Here is a 27,266-nt window from a genome sequence, read left to right as displayed (position 1 = left end):
AAGGTCTGTATAGTCGTTGCTTTGTGAGAAGTAGGGTTGTAGGATGACTGGTCCAGTAGTCTGTCAGTATGTGTTGGTTTCCTATAAACCGTAGTACTTAGTTTGTTGTCGTTGTTGTTACGGGTAACTAAGCAGTCTAGAAAAGGTATTTTACCATTTTCTTCGATCTCCTTAGTAAATTGTATGTCAGCGTTCTGTCTGTTAAGGTGTTCGTGAAAATCGTCAATTTCGTCTTTGTGTACTGCTGTAAAGGTGTCGTCTACGTACCGTAACCAGAGCGGTAGTGTCCGTTGGTAGGTTGCTAGGGCTTGTTCCTCGATGTTCTGCATGACAATTTCTGCTACAACAACAGAGTGACTGTTGTTATGGACAAGACAGACTACTACGACAAAATGGACACTCTAGTTAACGACAAACAGACATACGAAGAACTGAAACGAGACCCAACGCCATCACTTCAACGTAAACTCAACAGTAAACTACTTGACCTTAAGAAAACTGACGTTATTGACATACAACGTTACAACAGACTGAGGTGCCGCGTACCGCAACCACCTAAACTCTACGGACTACCGAAACTACACAAACCTAACATACCCATGCGACCCATAGTCTCGTTCTGTGGGTCCCCGACTTGCGAACTATCCAAATACTTGACTACTATACTGAAACCGTTGACAAACGAATCCCGACACAAACTGCAGTCTACCGAGACCTTTATTGACGCCATCAAGACGGTACAAATACCTGACGACCACAAACTTGTGTCTTTTGATGTGAAATCACTGTTCACCAGTATTCCACTTCAACTGGCTCTACACTGTACTGCTACCGCCATCGAGAAATCCACGACAAAACTGCCACTACCCACAGATGACTTAATGGACTTACTGAACCTCTGCTTAACGTCCACGTACTTCCAGTACAACGGAAAGCACTACAAACAGTTACACGGAACAGCTATGGGCTCACCAGTTTCTGTTGTTGTAGCAGAAATTGTCATGCAGAACATCGAGGAACAAGCCCTAGCAACCTACAAACGGACACTACCGCTCTGGTTACGGTACGTAGACGACACCTTTACAGCAGTACACAAAGACGAAATTGACGATTTTCACGAACACCTTAACAGACAGAACGCTGACATACAATTTACTAAGGAGATCGAAGAAAATGGTAAAATACCTTTTCTAGACTGCTTAGTTACCCGTAACAACAACGACAACAAACTAAGTACTACGGTTTACAGGAAACCAACACATACTGACAGACTACTGGACCAGTCATCCTACAACCCTACTTCTCACAAAGCAACGACTATACAGACCTTAACAAGGCGAGCACAACTGGTTTGTGACTCACCTGACAGACTCGCAGACGAAAATAACTACTTAGACAACGTTTTCAACAAGAACAACTACAACAAGGACTTTGTTAGACGTAACACTTACAAGAACACTGAACCTAACGTCACAAACAACGACGCGACTCCCGTAACTACTGTAACTATACCTTACGTAAGGGGCACTTCTGAGACTATCGCACGGATTCTACAACCTTACAATATCCGTGTAGCTCACAAACCAATAACCACTTTACGACAACTACTGACGAAAGTAAAGGACAAAGACGAACAGGGAGCAGTTTACAAGATCAAATGCTGCGACTGCCAGGCCACTTATATTGGTGAGACCGGCAGAAATTTAAACGTACGACTGACTGAACACAAACGAGCAACTGGAAATGGTGATATCAACAATCACATTGCTGAGCACCATTTACAAACGAACCACAGAATCGACTGGGACTCTGCCCAGTGCATTACCTACTGTACAAATTACTATCAACGACTCACTCTGGAAAGCTGGTTTACTAACTTAGAACAAACGCCACTCAACCGTTGCCTACAACTACCTGCACCATACAAACGACTTATTGACAATAACAACGAAACAAACAAACAATAGACATTTTACTAACAATAGACCCACGGACTTTTTGACTAACAAAAGACGGATCGAAACGCACCAATCACTTTTTACAGTCTTCACAGCCAATAACATCACGGCTTACTGACAAACGACCAATAACATCTGGACTTCGTTGACCAATCAGGTTAACAACCAGAGACGTATATATACCACCTACTGACGTTCCACAATTCACTTGACTCTGAAGATGACTTCCGCTCAGGTTGTCGAAACGTCAGTCAACGTCACCACAAACAGTCCTTCTCAGGACTACACTCACCCGGATGATCATAATTTACGTACTTAATGGTAACACTGGCTTAAGACTAGTTGCTTGACTATTGTCGATTTCAATTTTTGGACTATATGTGGAGGTTAGTTACAAAATGAAAATAAAGACTGGGCCCAGGGTCATAAGCTACTGTTAGAAAAGAAACAAATCTACACGAGTAAGAATCAATAACGAAGTTTGGAGTCAAGTATTGTGTCTGTAACTTTAAAATCTATAAATGATGTCAGTAATGGTGAGTATTAAATCTGTATTGCAAATTCCTTTATGTGGTCTTTTTTGTGACATGACTTTCCAGAGGGTATGGATTATAGATTCTAGAAACTGTCTGAAAAAGGATATGAACTAATAGTAATCAAAGATTAAAGTGCGTCACCTTAGGCACTTAGCTGAGTTGCATAAATCATGTTAAGATTACGGGAACCTGTAAGTATAGTTGCAAAACAATAGGTAATTGTTTGAGAACAATCGTTAACATTCGTGTTATCTTAAAAACGTTTTATGCAACCAGTCCTGCAGGGCATCCTACCAAGAAGGGTACTGTAGTTCAGTTACTTCTTTGTTTTCCCAGTGCAGGTTTTTACTTATGCAGGATGTTTTTTTTTCTTCTTTTTTTGTATGTTTAATGCAGCCCTCACGTACCAAATCAGACCTTGGTGATTACAATATTTGTTCGGATTGAAGTGATCAAAGTAAAATGTATTAACTCTGGAATTTCCAGAAAACGAACTGCAACGAACAGGTTGAATATTAATTGGATCTTGAGTAACTACAATGACGGACGCGAACAAAAGAGAACAAAAGGTGAAGCTTACTGTTCTGAGTGCCATATGACAGTTTTACCAAATCCATTTCCAACACGTTTTCCAGAATTTCGCAAGGATCTTACATTGCCTTGTAGTTTTCGAAGCGAAACCACGAGGAACGGTACGAAACGCGCGCGCTGGGCATGATGGACAGTATTGGGACTTCAAAATGCTATTGTGATGTTTCAAGATGGAATTGACATACAACCTCTTTTCTCGATTTCTCGCGCTTAGGAACATGTACACAGGTAGATACTGGGTACGAAATGCGCTGGGCATGATGGACCGTATCTGGACGTCAAGATGCTATTGTGACGTTGCATAAAACATAAAACCTTTTTTCTCGATTTCCCGCGCTAACGAAAGCGCGCGCTGGGCATGATGGACAGTATTGGGACGACTCGATTAGGGAGCGTCTCCTTCGTCGACGCAATTATGGAGGCGAGGTCGACGGAAAATTACATATTTGGTCTGAATTTGAGTATTTGTAGATCAAGCGTACGGTTAAAAGATAGACAGACGACAATTCATTTTCCCAGACATACCGGTAATTTTTGCAAGTTCATGTCGGTGCGGCGCAATAGACCATGCACTCTCTTGTGCCGCATTGGCATCATCCTGCGTTAAGTGGCGCAGTCGCTGGTTAGACCATTGCGCAACGCTTCTCCCTACTAAGTAGAAACGTTGTTACACAAAGTGACGATCACGTGGGTGACTACTAAACAAATAACTCCTTCACGCCATTAAAAATTCCTCGGTGTTTAATTGTTCAATAAAACTTGAAAAGTTCATTTTGCCATTATCCAACTTGTATCCTTCAGCGGGAAACCCGCTATTTATCCGAGAAAAACACTGTCTGCAAAAGATTTATATGTCAAGAATGACAAGCCTAATATCACCTCGACGAGTAGCAGTATTCAAGACGGTAGTTCGGCCAGAATTGTCCGCTTATACCGGTATATACAGGACCGTTATGAGAAAAAGGTGAAAGTAAGCGTATATTGTAGGCATATCCTCATAACTTGTAAGTCAACAAGAAGCGGTCTGTTTAACTGTATCAAAAGCGATTTTCTTCCTGCAGGTTCATCTTAATGTTCATCTCTTCTCCTTCAAAGTAAACTGTCTTTCATCCCATATTGTGCTTCTAACATTTCCGCCTTGAGTATGGTCATTCATAATAAAACTAAGGAACAGGTCAAGCAGATTTTTCGTGAGGTCCTGGACTTATTATTCCCGGTAGAAATTTTAGAGAAGCTTGCAGATTACTGCTTTGGTTCTCCAACGCAAAGCATAGTTGTGGTGTTATCTTCTGAAGACAATTCTGGAGAATTTCAGTTATTTTACAACGCGAACAATAAAAAGTATAGGTTATTGTACAGATGCGCACAGCGATCAAAAATATTCCCAACACAGCATCATCCATTGGTGGAAAGGAGAGAAGAGGAGATGGAACAGCTCGATTCATGTGTGCGCGCATCCCACAGATAGACGATCACTGTTCATTTTACAACACGTGATCACACGTCATGATATTGTGCACCAAGATCGCGACGCACCTCCGGTGTTGCTGACGTCATCGTCGTCGTCCGAGTCGTCTCCTTCTGGTTGGTCGTCCTCGTCTTCGCTACTCTCCGTATCGCTTACGTCAGGGAGACTATAGCGCCGAACATGCTTGGCCGTCACGTACCCATCATCCGTTTCGGGTCTGCAAGAGAAAGCGGAAATGATGAGTGTGATGGCGTTCGGTTTAATAACGGTCTTTTCTGAGATGTCACTGCAACTGTTAAAACTGGAAAAAAAAGAACGGTGGATCAAATTTGGCCCTGCGTCGCCTTATGGTGTGATGCCTCTCTCTTCCCAACTGTATAACTCCTGAGGGTAAAGCTTGGTTTTCACTAGCGACGGAAGTATAAGAATGCTTATTTTACCGTGAAAACGGCCTCAACACAAGCATAAGCACAAACACAAACACAAGCACAAGCATCAAATTATTCCTTTTTTTGTGCTTGCGCTTCTGCTTGCGTCGTGTTGGTTTTCATTTAACATAAAGCTCTTACGCATGGGCTCGCGCTTGCGTCGCTATTGTAGCCAGGCTTCACCCTGTATGGACACGCCCCACTGACTTTGAACGCAAAAATGTATTCTGGTAAAACTGCAATCAAAGCACAGAAATGTTCTAACCTCGAACGTTTTTTAACCTTTGAACTCGGTAGCTGATCCCACAGTTTTAGCTCCAGTCCTCCCGTACACATTCTGTGGAGCGTCAGCTTGTCACGTGTTGTTTGTGTGCATGACAAGCACGTGATACTTCCAGTGCTTTCATCATCAACGGTCGCTACGTATTCCTCAGAGGGAAGGCTGCGGACTAAACCGATGGAAGTAATTAGTTAATAATGAACTGTGTTGGAATAACTCGATATTTAAACCGAAAGCATGCTAGGTTGCAGTACTTTCTTGTAGTAACAACCTTTTGCCTCCATTATTTTTCAACTTGTTTTTTACAAACAGTCAAATTCATGGCTATAGCACCAGAACAGCCAACAATTATCGCGTGCATCATTGCCGAACTAATCTGAAAAAATTCACAATTCTTTACCAAGGTCCAAAGATCTGGAATTCCCTCCCTGTTACAATCACTTCTCTGTCACGTTTTCCCAACTTTAAGAGAAAACTGCTAGGGTTTTTAGTAAAATAATTCCTGAATTGGCAAAGCCGCACACTTGTAGCACTATCTATGTAAGCATATTGTTACGTACGAGATGGCCTCAACTATAAGCCCGGCGGTTTCTAGAGGTCACCTCGCCATACATTAAACTATGGATTAATTGTCAATATATTGGGGAACAAAAGGCAAATAAATGTCAAAGTCAAAGTCAACTGATGGTGTTTCTATCGTGTGTGTTTGCGGATGAAATCCTTAAATGTTACCAATGAAAGCTACTGAGCAGTGCCGAAGTTCCTGTGGTGTTGTTTATTATGATGTACAAGGTGGTTCTAATTTTTGAGTCCGCAGATGAAATCCTAAAGTGTGACCATTCAAATGAAAGCTACTGAGAAGTACTTCCCTGTGGTGCTGTTTATTATGCTGTACAAGGTGGTTCTCACTTTTGAGACTGTGTCGTTCAATCAGATCAAAGCTACTGACCAGTACTTGTATGGTAGTACTAGTCCAAGGTTTTATTTTCACCTTACCATTCAAGTATCCATTGCCCCGATCCAGGTCGTAGCCCGCGCTCACAAGGCACGAGCCACTGGTTGCCATAGCACCGGTAGAACCGAACTCTGTAACGTGATTACGAAGTTTACGAAGTTTACCTGTACGAAACAAACAAAGAAAAACGTCAATTTAAAGTGCGAAATTGTCCCGATTCCTCGGCCGAATTGTTACTGCGTAGAAAAACCAACGGGAAACCCAACCCATTTATGACGCCGACTCCTAAAAGAGAAGCTGGACAACACAAGTGTAACGGTTCTCAACTGTTTGCCAGTGCGCAGTTACACTCCTGGGCCCGATTGTTCGAAGGCGAATTAATGCTAACGGGTTTTGAAAACATTCCCAAACACCCAAACAGCAGAAGCGCAAACGTAATTTCCCTACCTGACTTGAAATCCATCGCCTTCATATTAACCCCGTCATCACCCCAGTAAACCGTGTCCTGAGTTGTTGCCAGGCAACGCACGCGTCTTTGTTTGACAGTAACATTTCCGGCAGTGCTATCCACAGAGGCCTCGTCTGAGCTCATTACCGGTTTGAGAGAATTGTCCCGGATGTCCCATACCTTCACCACACCGGTAGCCGAACCACTGATCACGCGGTCGCCCTGGAACTAGACCAGAAAAAAAAGGTGAGATGATCATGCGGCGTGATATTCTCCTCTTTATACAAACAAGACAAAGCTAGAATAAATTACTGTGTAAAATAAAAAGGTTAAATTCCTTTAAGAAGAAAAAATTCAGGCTCAAACACAAAGTAAGAAACAAGTACTAAAATTTCTTCGAAGAGTATTTTAAAGCCGCCATCTTGGATTTGAAAACAGAGGAGACCTGGGACGAATAAAAGAAGCGACGGGAGGGAGAGGTCAGGCTAAACGTTTTAAAAAACTAAGATGACGGCTAATAACACGCAAACGGAAAACTTGGCACCTTCTGCTCAACTAACTGGAATTAAAACACGACAGGAAAAAAGGGGGGTTATAAACCTGATCTATCGGCCACAAACAGGTTTATCGTAGCGCGTGACTACCGCCCGACCACACACCCATACAACATTTGACGTTGTCATGGTTACCTTGATAGCCGTGACAGTATCCTCGTCATGTCCACGCACTGATCTCACAGTATATCCGGACTCCAAATCCCAGAGCTCCACCTTACCACCACCTGGAGCAAAGAGGAGGAACAACAGCAAACTATCAAACAAGTATCGTCACAGCACTGTCCAGTAACGTATTTGAATGAGCACGCTTAGGACTCACTTAGATAAGTACAACAGGCACCTTGTACACGAACAACATTGTACAGAATATTAAACAGTACCACAGGAAAGTATTGCTCAGTAACTTTTATTTGAATGGTCACACTTTAGGATTTCATCTACATACACAAAAGGTAGAACCAATTTGTGCAGCATAATAAACAGCACCACAGGAAAGTACTGCTTTGTAGCTTTCATTTGAATGGTTACACTTTAGGATTTCATCCACAGACTCAAAAGTTAGAATCATCTTGTACAGCATAATAAACAACACCACAGAAAAGTACTGCTCAGTACCCCGGGTGTATTAGTGACGGGGACGTGCGAAGACCTTTTTTGGGTTTGAAATTCTCGGCTTGGGACTTTTTTTGGGTTTGAAATTTTCTGGTGGACTTTTTTTGCCCTTAAGATTTTGGCGAGGACTTTTTTGGGGGTTGATGAAAATCGTGCCCTACCATTCTTGATTTTACGCAAAACGATTTCACTAACAAGTTTAAATCATGCAAATAAAATGACAAGACAAAGAGTGAATGAATAAAGTTGGACGCATGAAATATCTCGCATTCTCTTGGCGTTTTGTGCTTTCATTGTTTTTGATGCTTAAAAAATTTGGACTTTTTTTGGGTTACGTTGTTGGCTGCTGGACTTTTTTTGGGTTTTCCTTAGCGTGACGGGACTTTTTTGGGGTTTCAAAATTTGGCCTCATTCGCACCTCCCCGTAACTAATATACCCGAGTACCCCCCCTGGGGCTCAGTAGCTTTCATTTGAATGGTCACACATTAGGACTTCATCCACAGACTCAAAAGTCAACTTGCTCAGCATGCATAATAAACAGCACTACAGGAAAAAAACTGTTTGGTAGCTTTCATTTCAACACGTTACGATTTCATCCAGACTCAAAAGTTAAAGCCACCTTGTAAGGTGATAAATAGCTCAACATTTAGAAGATACATTACATGAACAAAAGTCTGAAGTTGTCCGACTTCAGGAGACTGAAACCAAAACGAACAATAAAATGCCATTGTTTACGTACTTGGATTTTTAGCTCACTTTTATGGGGCAATAATTAACGCAGCTTGAAAAGTGTAAGCATGATAAATGCCGTGAAACCGGACTTTTTTTGAAATTCGACCTATATTTGCCCTCAAATCTGTAAGTCGTCTAGTTCAAAAATATCGCTAAATGTTATGTTTCTAAGTTTCAAACATAGAAAATATTACACTTGAGGTCTTAGTTCACAAGGTCTTAGTCAGTTTCGCGGTATAAGGTCTTAGGGTACTAGACACCCATAAACAATTGTTTTTAAAAAAATACAGACACCAGAGGAACAGTCCCCAGGCCGACTGTCCGTACTGTGCCTTACATTCTCACTGCTTTTCCTGGTGCTTATTTTCCCCAGGGGGGTGTACTGCTGTGACAATGAAACCCTTACCCTAAACCAGACTAAGTTCAGCTCCATTTTGCAACCCTATACTAGACTACAGACCGAAAATCCCCCGAAAATCCCCACCTTATCGATCCCAGACTTGCTATTTTACAGAAACTCGGTCACTTTTACAGTCTAGCTAAAACGAAAAAGTGTTAATTCCCGGGAAAACTAGTCTAGACTAAATTCTTCAAGCAATTGATCAGTTTCCTGGAAAATGAAAGCGTATTTAGACTAAGACTCCCTGATTTCTATACCCTATCCCAGACTAAGCTGCGCGAAAACCATACACTTCACAAGGGTACATACCCATGTTGCTTATACATGGGAGTACCCCCCCCCTCCCATCCCCCGTGTTATTTTCGCAATTCGACCTAACCAGTATTTCACCCACGTTTTTATTTTCGTATTTTACGCACTCGAAGGACTGAATTTCACAAAAATGTGGCCTCTATTTCGTTTTTTTCCTTTGTACCCACGCGGAAATCTGAGAAATAGATACTCTCAAAAACAAGTGACAAAGCATGTCCGTATTATGGAAATGTCCCTTTGTGCTTTCCAGATATCGCCGATGGCTGGCCTCGCAGCACAGCCAAAATCACATCTGTTGCTGACCAACTCAACCAATGAAAATACGCTAAAACACAGTGGAAGAACAACGGGCTCCTTCACCCTTCTTTCGTGACGTACGACAAGACTAACAAAAACTGGCGGTACAAAGTTGAACGTAGCACGCACGGACATATCACATGCTAGACAGAGAACTTTAACCTACCAAGACCAGCTGCAGTTAGATTATTGCTGTTACAGTCCAGGCACTCCACGGGCGAGAACGCATACATGGACCTTTTGATTTGACCTGGAAAAAGATCAGAAAAACCGCGTTTTAGACAGAAGTCATTTGACTGCGCAAGAAAATACACCTGGAAAAAGGAAACAAGGAATCAAAAGATTCGTTTAAAATGTATTCAACACCAAAACTTACGAACAAGCCGCATTTTTCACCAATAAATTGTTTATCGGCCTGCACGATTGTAAGAAAAACAGAGTTACTCGCTTATAATGAAGCAGTATCTATACATTTCATGTATCTTGGAAAAGCGATTTCATTTATTTGTTTATGATCGAATTTCTGGTAAAACCTGTGTGCATTTGTCACGATCAGATGATCGATAACGTGATTTGATGGCACCCAACCGTGGCTTGTTTTGCACCTTTGCACGAAAACAATGAATCACGTTGCACTGCTTCGTTGTCACGTTTTCATTGTTTGAAACAACAGATGATGCGCGCGTGACATTCACAAAACCTGAAACGATATCCTTCTTTATTTTTTACTGCAGCGATTTTAGCTGATTTCAAAACACCTGTATAAAAGACTGGAAGAATTTCTCTGCGATTTCATGGCGATTTGATAACCTTGAACACAGTGCATACAATGTGAATTACAATGTGCATACAATGTGCATACAATGTGAATTACGGGTCCCTAGAGACAGAATTTGTGTTGGCGGTAGTGTGTTGACAGTCAAACCCTCGTGAAATTAGCCTACGTAGTAGGCGCAATCGGGGAAGGGAAGGAAGATTGGCTACAGTGAAATCACCAAGAAATCGCAACGAAAATCACCGTTAATTTACAAAGGTTGCCTCAGAGATCGTATCCAGTGAATTCAGGTGACTACAATCGACAGCGCATGCGTGTTCCGAACCATTTTCTTTCTTCCATTTTGCTTCCTGGAAACTATCCAACAATTCGGATTTACACGATGGGAACAAACAAAGCATTTTTTTTAATAGTCTATTCTTCCTTGTTTACCCAAAGTGATTTTACGTAATATGGATAAAGGGGTTAGTTTTTTGAAGAAACTCTGTTGCTGCGTCGATGGAGGAGTGAAAACATATTTTTGGCTTCGCATTGCAATTCCGTCAGAATGGCGATGATTCCAAGAACGAGCAGTTTTCTCCGTAAAGAACAAACTTGCACATGAACGCCTCTATCTTGTCGGGGAAGTGATGCATTGGAAATTCCAAAGGACAAAGAACGCTTGGCTAAGAAAGCTTGGCTAAATAATAAAGGCACACACACAGTCCCCATCGCCTCCCCGGGGGAGGGGGGGGAGAGGAAGCGATCGCTTCCTAAAACCCTTCCCATTTTCAGGCCAAAATATGTAACTTTCATTGGCCATTTTTTGTAATCGCCAAAATCGATATCCATTTTCAGATCTCAGTCTTAAATTGATGCCCATTTTCAGAACAAACTTATACCCACTGGGGCCGCACATGGCTCTTATAAGGGGAGTAACCCCACCCCCACCCCGACAGGGTGCACACACTCACCGTTAGTGAGGGACCAGATCTTCATAGAGCAATCTCTTGAGCCCGTGAGCACCGAGTACTGGTCAGTTCGAAAGCCAGACGGAATAGCTACCGGGAAAAGGAAAAGAGATGAAAATGATTGTAAAAAAGGCTATTTCTTTGAACCTTGTAAAACAGTTCTTGTTTACAAACTATCCTACAAACTAACACTGGCATCAAGCTTACGCACTTTCAACAGGCAAGATACATAGAATATAACAAGGATTTTTTTTCTTTTGTGGCACTGCAACTAGCTTTTTCGTCCACGTGGAATATTGCCCTTAACAAACACGTCCACATGATAAAGTCAACATAGTATCTAATATGAAAGACAATCCAATTTAAAGTTGTGGCTGATTATGTAACGAGCATCTTTCCAAATTCTAGCTCAGTTTTCAAGTGTGGACACCGGCTTGTTCGCTTTCAGACGGCAGAAAGTGTAACCTGAAACTGGTTCAGTGGTAACGGAAAATCATCTCAGCGAATATATTCTCAAATTAAAATTTAGTGTAACCTTCCACTTCAAGCTTATTCTGATTATACTGCGAAAACTACAAAACGGTGAAGGGATTTTTTTGCACCTCCGTCGCAAGCTGCCTGACACAAAAAAACAAAAACAACAACAACAAAAACACTCATCCATTTGGATCGACAGCTCTCATGACATGCGCACATGTTAAAAAAAAACTTACCCCTGCACGACAAATCCGTATTTGGAACAAGATACACGGATGTAATAGTTCCCGTATGTCCGCCCATGCTCCTCATCTCTCGGCCAGTGTCGGCATCCCATAATTTCAGCATGGTGTCACGGCTGTAAAGAAGGTCGAAAATTAATCACTGTTGTAATGTATACGAAATAAAATCCAGCAAATAATTCTAGCCAAATTTCGAACTAAACAGGCACCAAAACCATGCCATTTGGTGTGTGATCAACCCTATCCAGCTTAAAATAAAGGAAATTCCCTCCTTGGGATGAAAATTTGCCGGACGTTCTTTTGTTATTTAAGGGTCTGATGAAAAAATTTGCAAACTTCGATTTTCAAGACTGTAATAAACTATCAGACAATAAAAAATACAAAGCAACGGGAAGAAAACAAATGAAAAAGAGAAAAAAACCCGATAGTGTAAATTCTTTAAGGGGCGAAGCTGGAATATGCGAATCATTTTCGTAGGTATTTAAATAATAAGGGAAATTATTTAGCTTAGAGAAAAAGGGTTAGGTTTTCAATTCCCATTGTAACAGATTAAAAGAGAAACATTGTACCCGAAACACTAACAGGTTCTACAGTATACAGTATACAGTAATAATAAAGTAACACTGATTGTATTAAAAGCAATCAAAACACTTTAAACCTCAGGCACCTGTAGTGCAAAGCCAAATGTTTTAGCATAATTCAAACAATAATAACTGAAACGAAAAGTAAATATATTCTAAAGCTTAATACACAAAATAAATTTTTGCAGCAGACAAAAGAAACATCGGCTTTAAATCAACTGAAACTTTGTATAAACATTTCTTCGGGTGAAACCTAAAAATCCATCAACAGACAGAAAAGAAACAATATGAGGTCTGTATGGAACAACACCACTGCATGACAAGTAAATATTAGGTAGCAATACTGTAAGACAAGTGAAAAATACCTGCTCTTATCCCTCCTGATGCTAAACAACATCGAATTGAAATATTTTCCACGCAGAGACGACCAAGCGAAATAACTACCACATATGGACAATTATATCTCCACACATTTCGTATATCATGCCCGTTAAACAACTTCAGTGCATAACTTGCTTATCAACTGGTGAATAATAACCTCAAGGTAAGGCCAAAGTTTCTTGCAAATTAGATGTAACCGAACCGCCATTAAATATTAAAAAATTAAAACCCGCAGCTTTTGCCAGCTACACTAATGCCTTATAATTTGGCGTAAAAAAAAATTGCCGGAAATTTTTGAAAGTAAACGTATTTTGCGATAACTGAAGATTCACGCATAACCGACTGAGGAAATTTCAAAGCTTTCATTTCAAAATAATGCAATTGGCCATTTTCACAATGGCGTCATTTCCTACAACTTCCAGAATCCTTCAGTTAATGTTATCTAATGCGCATTAGGGATATTGTTATCTTAACCTCACTGGAATTAGAAAGTTTATATGAGAAACGAAAAACGAAGAGGATTATGGTAGTTATAGAAAAATAACGTCATCGTAAAAATCGCCAATTTGTTTGTCGCTAACGTGTACAAGAGCGGAAAGGAAATGTCTGTAACCTAACACAAGGAGTAATACAGCGTTCCAGTTCCCAATTACAAGCGAGTAATACCTTTCATATTTTCTTTCTGAGGAAGAATTTTCCAAGGATTACTTCGTGAATCTTTCATGACGCGCCACAATATGGAGAACAAAAACCCAACGTGCGAGCTGAAGGCATTGTGGTAGCTGCTCTATCGGAAGCCGGAATGTAAATCAGCGAGCTCGTTCGCACTGGGAGGCACGGATTCTCGTAAGTCCCAATAACGTTAACGTGTACAATGTTTCCCAGCAAAGATGCAATTTTCATTTATTTTCATCGCTACACTTTAAAATCGCTTTAATTCTACGAAACGCAGTAAAATTGTTTGCACAAAAATTACTACCATTCGATAAACTAAGAATCGAAAATAAAACTTATCGGACGTAAGTTGCTGCGAGTTTCAATAAACTGACCCTTGGATCTCTTCACGGTGGGCACATACAGGTAAGCTTTCATGGAAAGTTGGGCTTGGTAGTCAAGAGTACATTTCAGAAAGAAATGGTCAAAAACTCAAACCAATTACCTGTTAGCTTTTGCAATTATTAAGAAAATATCAAAGCTACTTTTATAGATTTCATTTGGCTGAATCTCTTAGTCTGCGTTTATTTTTAGTGTTTAAACTTCAAGCTATAAATTCTAGGTCTCCATAAACTACGTCTAAACAGGTCTTCTTTGAATCAGAGTAGTTCTCAATGGAGTGTCGTAAAACCAAAGCCAAAGTCATTACTCTGGCCAATCACAACACACGAAAACACAAATGAACCAATCACAACTCAGTGTTGACACACTTATCAGGTGGTAAGCAAGTTACGAGGTCTTTGATTTTACTTCTCATTAATTAAAAGGGATTTGCTGAAGCAAAGACATGCAAAAATTACAGAGAGATTTAAGGTTCGACGTTTCGGAGTCATCTTGACTCCATTATCAAGAGAAAAAATCAGTTTGTGAACGCGGATATTTAAATAGGCTAGAGCTGAAAATTAACATATTAATAGATGGTCAAACAAATACTTTAGCGCGAATTGAATCAGTTTGCACGTTCAGTTCTGGCTTCAGTTTGCGTTTGGACGAGAAAGTGGCGCGAGATTTCTTAAACCAATCAGATAGTGTAGTAAAGCACAATCAAAGCAAACGCGGAACATGTTTTACAAATTAGGAAGTACCGCGATCTTTTTAAAAAACGCGATCCATTTGCTGCTTTCCCGACCAAACGTGAAATTACTTTCGACACTCAATTTAAAACTGCTCCACATTGACAAGAACTTGAACAAATAGATCGCAGTCTACAAAAACTACGCCTAAACTGGCGAGTTCTACTAGAACAAATATGTCAAATCTTTCTGCCCTGCTTAGAAATTGGTTTGTACCACAGTTTCCTCAACTTCGATTGAACTCACTTACCCTTTTATCCTTACGTTGGATTACCGTAGACTGAAGAGGAGCAAGTAAGGGTACGTCCCTTTATAGTTTAAGCCAGTCAATTTTTAGGTTTAGTTTATGCAGACTGTTTGGATGTCTCGTGATGTTAAGCAATATCCCTATATCCTACGTGAAAACTATTGTTGCCTTACCCAAGAACGAAGCTCGTTCTCTGAGCTCTAATAATAAAATCAATGCTTTAACCATACTGAAAAACCGTAATCACTTTCTAAAGACTAACTCTGGTAGTAAGAATCACGTAACTTAACTCGTGACAAAGAGTTATGTGCCTTTCCGTTACACGCGAATTCGTATCTTTAAGATCTCAGCCCGCGATTTCGTCTACTCAGGCCCCCAATCATGGCGGAGAAAATGAATAGTTTTTCACTCAACGGGGTAAAAAAGTCACCTTCGTACCCTGTGATTGGTGGATTTTGATCTACACTGTCGGTATCTCTTTTACATGGTCCAATGATTGAGACCAATTATGAGTGACGGAAATGAAAAAGTGCGAACATTATTGGAGTGGCCATGGTCGGGGTTTTGAAGTGAAGAGTTCGCGTGTAAAGTTGATTCCTAACGTTAAAGAAAATGAACCTTCTTACCCCCCAGATAGAAGTACTGAATCTCGACAATACACACATCGAACAAGATCAGTATGCCCCTTTAAGCTCCTTGTGTAAAACTTGATTGTTTTCCACTTTGCACTTGAATCTTGACCATGTGACCTTGTCGCCTTCCCGCCGATAACCATTGTATCTCCAACACCTACGCTGGCTGCAGTTTTCTGAACACCAGCAGGGGACAACAGCTCAGAGCCTCTCTGCATTAATTTACTTGAACAGGGCAGTTGATCCACAATCATTCCTTCATGTACTGTTTCTGCCATCGCATGACATCTCTCCTTGTTCGTCTCCACTTGCGGTTTCTTCTGATTGCCTGAATTTGTGAGAGTTTGACATGGATCTTGGCTTTCTTCCACCATCGTTATGTCGTCGACATTTTCCGGTACCGCTGATATCTGGTTACTATTCTCCGGTGCTTGTGTTTGTTGCTGTTCACTTAAATAAGTTTCGTTGTCCTCGCACCTGAGATGAATTTCAACTGAGTTGTCTGACAAAAGTGTTTGATCTGCATCTTGGCTTTCTACGTCTTTCATTCCGTCTTCAACAGTTTCTGTGAACGCAGCTGTCGCAGTGCTTGTCCCTGCCTCTGACTGTTGACGTTCGCTTGGAAATTTTTCTTTGTTCTTGCACCCAAGATCAACTTCACGTGATTTGCTTGAGGACGGTGTTTCATACGGTTGAACTCCATCTACAGGCATTTCTCCAAGAACACTTTCTGTGTTTACAGCAAATGCTGTTTGAGGCTCTTCATGTTTATCTGGTAAAGACTTTAGATCAACGGAAACTTGGCCTCGGCTATGAACTTCAACCACTTTGTTTTCTACATTTTCTGTTACGGCAGCTGCCTGGCCGATAGTTTCCACTACAATATTGTGTTCACTTGACCACGATTCTTTGCTTCCAATTTTGAGATGGACATGGCTCGATTTCCTTGAAGGCATGCGTTCACCTGAATCACGGCTATGATCTATAGCCATTCCTTCATCACCATTTTCTGTCATCGCAGCTATCTTGGGGCTCCCTTCTACCTGCGGTTGTTGACATAAATTTGCATCCTGCATTTGGTTTACAGCCATTCTTGCATCACCAATTTCTATCCTCACAGCCAACTGGTTGCTGGCTGCTGTCGGTAGTTGGTGACTTGGATCTGCATCCTGCCTCTGCTTCACACTCATTCTGGTCCATCCATTTTCTGCACTGACAACTCTATGGCTGCTAACGGCTGTAGGTGGTTGTTGGCTTTCATCAGGCAATGTTTCCTTTTTCTCAGAAATGCGTTTCTCAATTAGTTCCATAGCCGGTGTTCTTGCATCACCATTGTCTGTCATTGCAGCACTCTGGTTGCTGGTTTCTGCCTGTGGTTGTTGACTCGGATCTGCATCTTGGCTCTCATCTATAGCCATTCCTATATCACCACTGTCTGTTATCACAGCTATCCAGTTGCTGGTTTCTTCCTGTGGTTGTTGACTTGGATCTGCATCGTGCATTTGACCCACAGCCATTCCTGCATCACTTTCTATCCTCACAGCCATCTGGTTGCTAGTTTCCTCAGCTGTCTGTGGTTGTTGACTCGGATCAGTATCCTGGCTCTCATCCAAAGCCATCCCTGCAACACTTTTATCTGTTATTGCAGACATCAGGTTACTGCTTGCTGTCTGTGGTTGTTGACTCGGATCTGTATCCTGGCTTTCATCCAAAGCCATTCCTGCATCACCTATGTCTGTTATCACAGCCGTCTGGTTGCTGGTTTCTCTATGTTGTTGCTGACTTGGTTCCGAATCCTGCATTTGACCCACAGCCATTCCTGCATCACCGTCCTCTGTTATCACAGCCATCTGGTTGCTGCTTTCTGTCTGCGGTTGCTGACTTAGATATGCATCAAGGCTTTCATCCACAGCCATCGTTGCATCGCTTTCTATCCTCCTGGCCATATGGTCTGCCTGTGGTTGATGACTTGGTCCTACATCCTGCATTTGATCCACGGCCATTCTTGCATCACCGCTGACTGTCATCTCGGCCATCAGGCTGCTACTTTCTGTCTGTGGTTGTTGATTTGGATCGGCGACCTGGCTTTCATCCACAGACATTGCTGCATCACTTTCTATACTCACAGCCATCTGGTTGCTGGCTTCTGCAGCTCTCTGTGGTTGTTGATTTGGATCTACATCTTGGCTTTCATTCAAAGCTATACTTGCATCGCTTTCTATCCTCACAGCCGTCTGGTTGCTGGTTTTTGTATCAGGTTGATGACTTGGTTCTGCATCCTGCATTTGATCCACAACCATTCTTGCATCACCAGTGACTGTCATCACAGCCATCAGGTTGTTGCTTTCTGTCTGTGGTTGTTGACTTGCATCTTCATCAAGACGTTCATCCACAACCATTGTTGCATCACTTTCTATCCTCACAGCCATCTGGCTGTTGGTTTCTGCAGCTCTCTGTGGTTGTTGATTTGAATCTAAATCTTGGCTTTCATTCAAAACTATTCTTGCATCGCTTTCTATCCTCACAGCCGTCTGGTTACTGGTTTTTGTATGAGGTTGATGTTCTGCATTCTGCATTTGATCCACAGCCATTTTTGTATCACCACTGACTGTCATCACGGCCATCTGGTTGCTGCTTTCTGTCTGTGGTTGTTGATTTAGATCGGCGTCCTGGCTTTCATCAACAGCCATTCCTACATGACCATTGTCTGTTATCATAGCCATCAGGTTGCAGCGTTCTGTCTGTGGTTGCTCACTTGGATCTACATCCTGGCTTTCATCTCCAGCAATTCTTGCATCACTTTCTTTCATTACAGCCATCGGATTGCTGCTCTCTGTCTTTGGTTGCTGACTTGGATATGCATCAAGTCTTTCATCCACAGCCATTGTTGCATCACTTTCTATCCTTTCAGCCATCTGGTTGCTGGCTTCTGCAGCTGCCTGTGGTTGTTGATTTGGATCTAGATCCTGCCTTTCATTCAAAACTATTCTTACATCGCTTTCTATCGTCAAAGCCGTCTGGTTGCTGGTTTCTTCAGCTGCCTGTGGTTGTTGATTTGGATCTAGATCCTGCCTTTCATTCAAAACTATTCTTACATCGCTTTCTATCGTCAAAGCCGTCTGGTTGCTGGTTTCTTCAGCTGCCTGTGGTTGTTGATTTGGATCTAGATCCTGCCTTTCATTCAAAACTATTCTAACATCGCTTTCTATCGTCAAAGCCGTCTGGTTGCTGGTTTCTTCAGCTGCCTGTGGTTGTTGATTTGGATCTAGATCCTGCCTTTCATTCAAAACTATTCTTACATCGCTTTCTATCCTCAAAGCCGTCTGGTTGCTGGTTTCTTCAGCTGCCTGTGGTTGTTGATTTGGATCTAAATCCTGCCTTTCATTCAAAACTATTCTTGCATCGCTTTCTATCCTCACAGCCGTCTGGTTGCTGGTTTTTGTATGAGGTTGATGTTCTGCATCCTCCATTTGATCCACAGCTATTCTTGCATCACTTTCTTTCATCACAGCCATCTGGTTGCTACTTTCTGTCTTTGGTTGCTGACTTGGATATGCATCAAGTCTTTCATCCACAACCATTGTTGCATCACTTTCTATCCTTACAGCCATCTGGTTGCTGGCTTCTGCAGCTGCCTGTGGTTGTTGATTTGGATCTAGATCCTGCCTTTCATTCAAAACTATTCTTGCATCGCTTTCTATCCTCAGAGCCATTTGGTTGCTAGTTTCCTCAGCTGTCTGTGGTTGTTGACTCGGATCTGTATTCTGGCTTTTATCCAAAGCCATTCCTGCATCACCATGGTCTGTTATCACAGCCGTCTGGTTGCTGTTTTCTGTCTGCGGTTGCTGAATTGGTTCCGCATCAAGGCTTCCATCCACAGCCATTGTTGCATCGCCTTCTATCCTCACGGCCATCTGGTCTGCCTGTGGTTGATGACTTGGTTCTGCATTCTGCATTTGATCCAAAGCCATTCTTGCATCACCGCTGACTGTCATCACGGCCATCAGGCTGCTACGTTCTGTGAGTAGTTGTTGATTTGGATCGATGTCCTGGCTTTCATTCAAAACTATTCTTGCATCGCTTTCTATCCTCACTGCCAAGTGGTTGCTGGTTTCTTCAGCTGCCTGTGGTTGTTTATTTGGATCTGCATCTTGCATTTGATCCACAGCCATTCCTGCATCACTTTTTATCCTCACAGCTATCTGGTTGCTAGTTTCCTCAGCTGTATGTGGTTGTTGACTCGGATCTGTATCCCGGCTTTCATCCAAAGCCATTCCTGCATCACCATTGTCTGTTATCACAGCCGTCTGGTTGCTGGTTTCTGTCTGTGGTTGCTGACTTGGATCTACATCCTGGTTTTCATCTACAACCATTCTTGCATCACTTTCTTTCATCACAGCCAACTGAATGCTGCTTTCTGTCTGTGGTTGCTGACTTGGGTCTACATCTTGGCTTTCATCCACAGCCATTCTCGCATCGCCATTTCTTATCATTGCAACCACCTGGTTGCTGGTTGCTTCCTGTGGTTGTTGACTCGGATGTACATCGTGAAATTTATCGACAGCCATTCCTGCATCACCATTGTTTATTATCACAGCCACCTGGTTGCTGGTTGCTTCCTGTGGTTGTTGATTTGGGTCTACATCCTGGCTTTCATCTACAGCCGTTCTTGCTTCACCACTGTCTGTCATCGAAGCCTCACCAGATTTGCTGGTGAACACAGTTGGATCTGGCTCTTTAGTTCGATCCACGATCAATCCTTCCTCACGAATTCCTGTCATTGCAGCTCTCTCGCTAGTTTCTGTCTGTACGTGATGTTCAAGTGCAAAAGTCTTTTTGTTGTCAGACCTGAGTTGAACTTGTCCAGGTGTGTTTGACTCCAGGCTTGGATCTGGCTCTTGACAATGATCAATATTCACTTCTTCCTCATGATTCTCTGTCATCCAATCTACCCGGTTGCTAGTTGCCTCTTGTGGTTCAGGATGTTCACTTGATAAAGTTTCAACGTTCTCAGTCCTGAGTTGAACTTGCCCAGATTTGTTTAACTCGAGGATTGGATCTGGCTCTTGACACTGATCCATAACCACTTCCTCCTCATGATTCTCTGTCATCCGATCTACCCGGTTGCTAGTTGCCTCTTGTGGCTCTGGATGTTCACTTGATAAAGTTTCAATGTTCTCAGCCCTGAGTTGAACTTGTCCAGATTTGTTTGATTCCAGGATTGGGTCCGGCTCTTGGCATTGATCCATAACCACCTCTTCCTCGTAATTCTCTGTTATCCGATCTGCCTGGTTGCTACGTTCCTCCTGCAGTTCTGGATATTCACTTGACGAAAGCTCAATGTTCTGATCAGCCCTGACATGAACTTGACCAGATTTACCTAGTACGAGATCCTGCTCTTGATTTTGATTTTCTGTCACTGAAGCTCTCTGGTCGGTAAGTAAAAGCTCTTTGTTCTCAGACCTGAGATGAACTGGATGACCAGATGTACTTGCTGACAGACGTAGGTCTGGGCCATGACTTTGCTCTGCAGCCGTTCTTGCATCGAAATTTTCTGCATCTACAAATATCTGGTTAACAGTCTCTTCCTGTAGTCGTCGACATTGGCCAGCTAAGATGTCTTTGTTTTCAGACCTTGGTTGACATTTACCAGATCTGTTTGATGACAGAGTTCGCTCTGGCTCTACAGCAGTTCCATTAACAACAGTTTGCAACCGGATCTGACTACAGCATCCAGCTGCTACGCTACCAGTCGATGTTAGTTGATGGTCATTTGGTAAAGCTCCTTTGTTCTCAGACCAAAGGTGAACTTGACTTGATTTCCTTGATGATAAAGATAGATCAGGATCTTCATCTTGGTCAACGACCATTTCTCCAGGACCATTTTCTGCCATAGCACTTATCTGATCGCAAGCCTCTTTCTGTGATTCTTGATGTTTACATAGTAAACTTTCTTTGGTCTTAGAAAAGTCATGAAGGTGAACTGAACTACTTGAGGACACAAGTTTATTTTCACTGTTTACGACCATTCCTTTATTAACTGTCATCGTGCCCGTCTCTTCGTTAGTTTCCGGTTGTGGTTGGTGATGTTCACTTGGTAAAGTTTCTTTGCTGTTTGAAGCCAGGTGAACCTGATCAGAAGTTGAATCTGTACCTTGACTTTCACTTCCAACCATTCCATCAACAACATTTTTTACCTCTACCACCGTTCCCTCCCTGTTAGTCTCTCGTTGTGGTAATCCATGTTCATGGAACCTTGTTTCTTTGTCTGTTCTTTGTTTCTTCGTTCTCACACTTGATTCTGATTTTAAGCTCTGAGGTTGCCTTTTATCTATAACGACCTCATCATCCAACGTTCCTGTTACTAGAACTCCCGCTCTCTTGCTAGTCTGTCTCGGCAGTTTCCCATGTTCACTTGACAGCGTTTCTTTGCTGGTTCTTTGTTTTCTTGTCCTCGTATTTGACTCTGATCTCAACCGTTCAAGTTTATTTTCATCTACAATGACTTCATCATCCAACGTTCCTGTTACTGGACCTCTCCCTCTCTTGCTAGTCTGTCTCTGTAGTTGCTCATGTCCACTTGACAGCATTTCTTTGTTGGTTGTTTGTTTTCTTGTTCTCATACTTGACTCTGATCTAAACAGTTCAAGTTGATTTTCATCTATAACAACTTCGCCATCCAACGTTCCTGTTACTGGACCTCCCCCTCTCTTGCTAGCCTGTCTCTGCAGTTGCTCATGTCCACTTGGCAGCATTTCTTTGTTGGTTCTTTGTTTTCTTGTTCTCGTATTTGACTCTGATCTAAACAGTTCAAGTAGATTTTCATCTACAATGATTTCATTATCCAACTTATCTGTCCTTACAACTCTTTCCCTCTTGAAAGTCTCTCCTCGCAGTTGCCCATGTTGACGTGACCACATTTCTTTGTTGGTTCTTGGTTTCTTTGTTTTCCTACCCGCCTCTGATCTTAACTGTTGAAGTTGACTTTCATCTTTAACAACTTCATCATCCAAAACCTCTGTTATTACAGCTCTGCCGCTCTTGCTACTCTCTCCTTGCAGCTGTCCATTTTCCCTTGAACAAACTTCTCTGCCTGTTCTTTGTTTTTTTCTTGTCATGCTTGAATCCAACCCAGATCTTTGACCAGGACTTTGCTGCCCAGTGTATTTTCTTTTACATACCACAACTCTTTGAAAAGCACTCTTTACCTGATAATTACCCCTAGTTGAATGTCAATCAAACCGAATTAAAATACCTTCCATACAAAAGTGACAGGACTCACCTCTTATAACTGTCTGTACAGAATCAAGTTTTGTGCGCATCACCTTGTATACTTTTAACGTTTTCAGGAACCAAAACATTTTCAAAATTCTTATTAAATATTATTTTGACGATTCCATCAATATTCAAATATCCTTTTTGGCTATTCAAAGTAACACAGAAAATCGTTGACACTGCTCCTTTAAAGCAGCATTGTTAATCTGCCTTGAATAACTTCTTTGTCTTTTTATCATTCTTACTTTTTTCTTGCTTCTCCTTGACTTTTTTATTCAACAAGCGTTGACATTTTTAAAACCAAAACGCATCCTGTCCCCTTTACACTAGAACCCTCTTCCCCTCTTAAGTTATTGCTAACATATGATATCTAGGATGTCACTGCTGTTTCTTGAAATAGGCCCCTAAATAAAATTTGTGAGTTGTGGCTTTAAAGAGCTTGGTAGTTTCAATAATACAGTAGGACCTCCCCTAGTGGGTAGTATAAAGGTCAGAGACACAGAGACAATTTGTACTTGATAACTTATTAATACGCCATTTTCGAGATGGTATCGTTTCACTACAACTACCGCAATTCATTTAGTTTTCCCTTTAAAATTCAATTCATCTAATTGGTGACTTGTGGTAGCAGTGACTAGTACAATAAATCAGAGCTATTAGAGACCCTTAGATTCTAGTACGAGTACGAGTACGACTATGAGTTTTTCCAATAGACAAAGCGTGCGCGCGCGTGAACCAGTGTCATTTTGGCGGGAAAACGAGATAGCTGTCGTCATTTTACCACGAGTTTTTGTAAGAATCTCGTAGTGGCGAAAACGAGTCCTCGAAACGTAGGTGATCTCGTCTTTTTGGAAACACGAAAGGGCTTAACTATCATCATTCAAACCGACTGCGTCAAGTTCGTCGTTCGTAAAGAGTGAAATGAAACTTTCTGTGATATATCAGTTCTTAGTACTTCGCTAAAAACTCGAAGTCAAATCTCGTAGTCGTACTCGTACTCCTACTCGTACTAGAATCTAAAGGTCTCTATTACCAACCCCCTAATTTCTCAGGCAGTATAAAGGTTGGTGTATTAAACTGTCTTTTCTTTGTTAAGTAGTGTACATGTCAAATAGTGTAGACTGTGATATTATATAACAATACATTTTGTTTACTCTGCAACGTCATATCATTGTGCAGTTCCAGAAAAAATCCATACCCACCCCATGGAAGGTCATTGGAAATTCCTATGGGGAGGGGGGTCTTGGAAGTCAAACTTTTAGAAGCAAAGTATGAAGCTAAACTGGAATTTCCTAGGGGAGGGAGGGTGCAAAACAAAAAAACTTCCTTGGGGGGAGTATCGATATTTTCTGGAATTGCACATCGCTTAATCATGTTCAAGTATGGGCATCAAATGAATAGGCCTTTTAAGTTGTAAAGTTCTAGTCAAGCATATTAAATGGCAAACCTTACCTTCCAGATACAAGTACAGAACCTCGGCAATCAATGCCATATATTACGTCATTATGGCCTTCAAGATTCCTGACTTGAAACCTCATGAGAGTCCTATCATGAGAGACAAGTGGTTGTGCTCTTGTTTGGGTTGTTGATACGACATCAGGTACAGTAGCCGCAGGGCAATGCCGTAGCTCAGGAGCTTGATCATAGACTTCATTTATAGTAAGTTCATTTTCATTCCGTGCAACTTCACTTGAAAGTTCTTGTTCTTCTTCCCCATTGGATTGTACAACAGGTTGAGCATTTTCATTTATTGGTTGCTCCTCCTGTTCAGTTGTAGCTTGTTCATTCTGTGTTGTGTCGCTTTCCATGTTCCGCAGCTCACATTTCAGTGCATCTTCTATAGCCACAAGCTCTTGCACTTTGGAGCGTACTTCATCTTTCTTAGAAAGCTGCAAAGGAATAGTGGCACATTATCACATTTTAGTGGCTCAGTTCTCAGTCTCAAACTATAAATTGCAAATCTCTTAAGAAAATCATAACCTTGAGTAAACAGGGCGTTGTTTGGTTAAAGCTGTGTTCCATGGTAAATTTTTCATCTTTCCTGTTTTGTTTCTCTTCTGCTTGTGTTGGTAGAGGGGGTATAGGGATGGGGGTAGAGATCGTATTTCACTTAACTCCACAGGGATATGGAAAATGTTTTCTTTTCCTTAAAGGGGAAGTATCACGCAAACTTGCTGTTATTTCAAAACCCAAAAATGTTTGTCCGTCAGCAGAAACAACGAAATAATTGTCAAGGTTGTCATAAATTATCACCCCAGGCAATAAAACTGTCAATTAGTGCCTCTGGCCAGAGACAGAGTAGGCCGGTATGGACTGAAACTTGAAAAATGTTAGGCTAATGTTTTTCAAGTTCTCGTATTTCTGTTTTCAAAATGCGCTAGAACAGATCACTAGTTGTTCCTTTCAAGAATTGAGTTGATTTCTTTCCTCTTGTCATTCTAGAATTATTTAGCAGTTGATTGAAGGTCTTATTTCAACATTTTCAACAAAAGATATCAAAAATCCCATGATACTTCCCCTTAATTTAACCCTTAAATACCAATAGTGACCAGCAACCAATGTCTCCTTACAATATCACTACTTTTACATTCAGGTCATAAACATAAAGAAATTTATCACAAAGCATGATAGCTATTAATGCCTTGATATTTAAACAAATTCTCTCAACTAGTAGAACATGGAATATATGGAAAAAGTGAGGAGAATCTATTCATAACATTTTGTCACAAAATATAGTACTTAAACGTTAAAGTAACTAGCATTACAGACCAAAAAATGTCACAACTCAAATTTTCATACTGGAACTGGAAGTTTAGATTGGCTTGAAAACATTGAACCCATTACCTGGGATGGGATGATAAACAGATCAAAAAGTCAAAACCTGGGATGGGATGATAAACAATTTACAAAGTCAACGCAAATTAACAAACTTGGGTTGTCCTAATATTTTACACATTCTACCAGGAGCTCCTCACCCAATTAGCTATGCTTCCAGTAAGGGATCACCGCTGTGAAGATTGGCAAATGTATAGCAGAACAATGAATGTGCCATGACCATGTCGTAAAAGGACCTCAACAAAGTCATAGATAATTACTAAATCATACAATTAGTGATTCTTTACGATGCAAATCAAGTTAAGCTTAATTAAGCTTAAGTGCTCAGTTATCCATCACCACGTCTTCTATTTTATTTATCACGGTTAGTAGAGTTGATATTCGATTTCAAGTTCACAACACCAAATATCTTCTAACGTTCTATACCATTTTTTTTTACTCACACTATAGTCTTACAGTTGTCTCGTTCTGAATGTGATTTATAGAAAAAGAGGAGAAAATTTGAAGGTCGTATTCTCAACCAATTTAATATATTTTAATTATCTACGTGAACAAGTTATTACAGCCTGGTTACAGTTTATTCCCTGCTTTAGTACAGCATTTTAAGTTGTTGTTATACGTTACCTTCTGAATTTCCTCTTCTGTCAAGTCGCGTTCTAATTCCTCTAATTTCTCAATCTGTCGAAGCTTTTTCCTGAATTTTCTAAGTTCAACTGCAATTTGTAGCTGTTCCACGTCGGCCATTATACACACAGTGAAGAGAGAAGACTGGGGCGGGTAGAGGTAGAGAGGGAGGGGAGGGAGGTAAGAGTTTTCGCCTTTCGTTTGATGATGGTGACGATCGACGATCGAGTGGTCACCGGTCACAGCTCTTGCTGATTTTCGACAGTATACTCAGGGGCACCCAACGACAGTTTTCTCTCAGATCCTTTGAAACGCTATTTTAGGCTATCTGGAGAGCCTTTAAAGCTCTGTAGGTTCATTTCAGGCCGCGCTATAATATTTTTATCTGTTTGGCCATTCTAGGGCAACTTGAATCTTTTCGAAATTTTTATACTAGGGCATCTTTGACATCTTTGTCCATTTCCCGTAAACCTTAGGCCTTATTTCCTTTCCGAAAATCTCAGCTGACCTTTTTCCGGCCCTCGAAACGATATTTTTACCAATCCCAAAACACTAGGCCTAAAGTTTTCTATAAAACGAAAGTTCGAAGCCGAAATTCCCTTTAGAAAATTGTAGGGGATTTAGGGCGTTCCGAACAGATAATTGACCGAAACGATCCGTTGGGTGCCCCTGTATACTGTAAGGCCAGAGAAAATAATCTGCCATCGAATTGTATTTCCTTCTCAATCAATAAAGTGTAATTATAAGTATATAAAATTAAAACAATGCGAGCGAGGGTAAACGAAACATCACAGTTTTTTTATTGAATTTACATCTGAAAAAACAACATCTGAAAAAATAATGAAAAAAAAAAAACGAAGAAAGAGAAGAAGAAGAAACGAAAAG

The 27,266-nt window shown here is 41.2% G+C and overlaps 2 protein-coding genes across 5 annotated transcripts; one reads left to right on the top strand and one right to left on the bottom strand.

The window, feature by feature from the left end:
* Positions 1-373: 373 nt before the first annotated feature.
* On the top strand, positions 374-2,270 carry LOC146484549 (uncharacterized). The gene has a single exon (XM_085104513.1). It carries the CDS (start codon positions 393-395, stop codon positions 1,965-1,967), a length of 1,575 nt encoding a protein of 524 aa, XP_084960639.1. The 5' UTR covers positions 374-392; the 3' UTR covers positions 1,968-2,270.
* Positions 2,271-3,804: 1,534 nt separating this feature from the next.
* On the bottom strand, positions 3,805-26,747 carry LOC146484548 (uncharacterized). 4 transcript variants are annotated; one of them, XM_085104616.1, is made up of 16 exons: positions 26,382-26,747; positions 24,375-24,811; positions 20,399-22,868; positions 18,499-18,994; positions 17,729-17,994; positions 17,476-17,524; positions 17,339-17,376; positions 15,642-17,239; positions 12,014-12,135; positions 11,304-11,390; positions 9,742-9,825; positions 7,354-7,445; positions 6,664-6,892; positions 6,258-6,380; positions 5,247-5,430; positions 3,805-4,770 (listed from the first exon to the last, which is right to left on the bottom strand). In XM_085104616.1, exons 1-16 carry the CDS (start codon positions 26,499-26,501, stop codon positions 4,590-4,592), a joined length of 6,576 nt encoding a protein of 2,191 aa, XP_084960742.1. In that variant the 5' UTR covers positions 26,502-26,747; the 3' UTR covers positions 3,805-4,589. The 4 variants fall into 4 exon arrangements, with proteins under 4 accessions (XP_084960742.1, XP_084960741.1, XP_084960743.1 ...); XM_085104615.1 differs by having other exon boundaries at positions 17,339-17,524; XM_085104617.1 differs by lacking the exon at positions 26,382-26,747 and adding an exon at positions 25,898-26,303 and having other exon boundaries at positions 17,339-17,524.
* Between the last annotated feature and the right edge of the window lie 519 nt (positions 26,748-27,266).

This window comes from Pavona decussata, unplaced genomic scaffold (genome assembly GCF_977016875.1).
Source record: "Pavona decussata unplaced genomic scaffold, jaPavDecu1.1 SCAFFOLD_32, whole genome shotgun sequence".
Lineage (NCBI taxonomy): Eukaryota > Metazoa > Cnidaria > Anthozoa > Scleractinia > Agariciidae > Pavona > Pavona decussata.
This window is presented reverse-complemented; position numbering and strand designations above follow the sequence as displayed.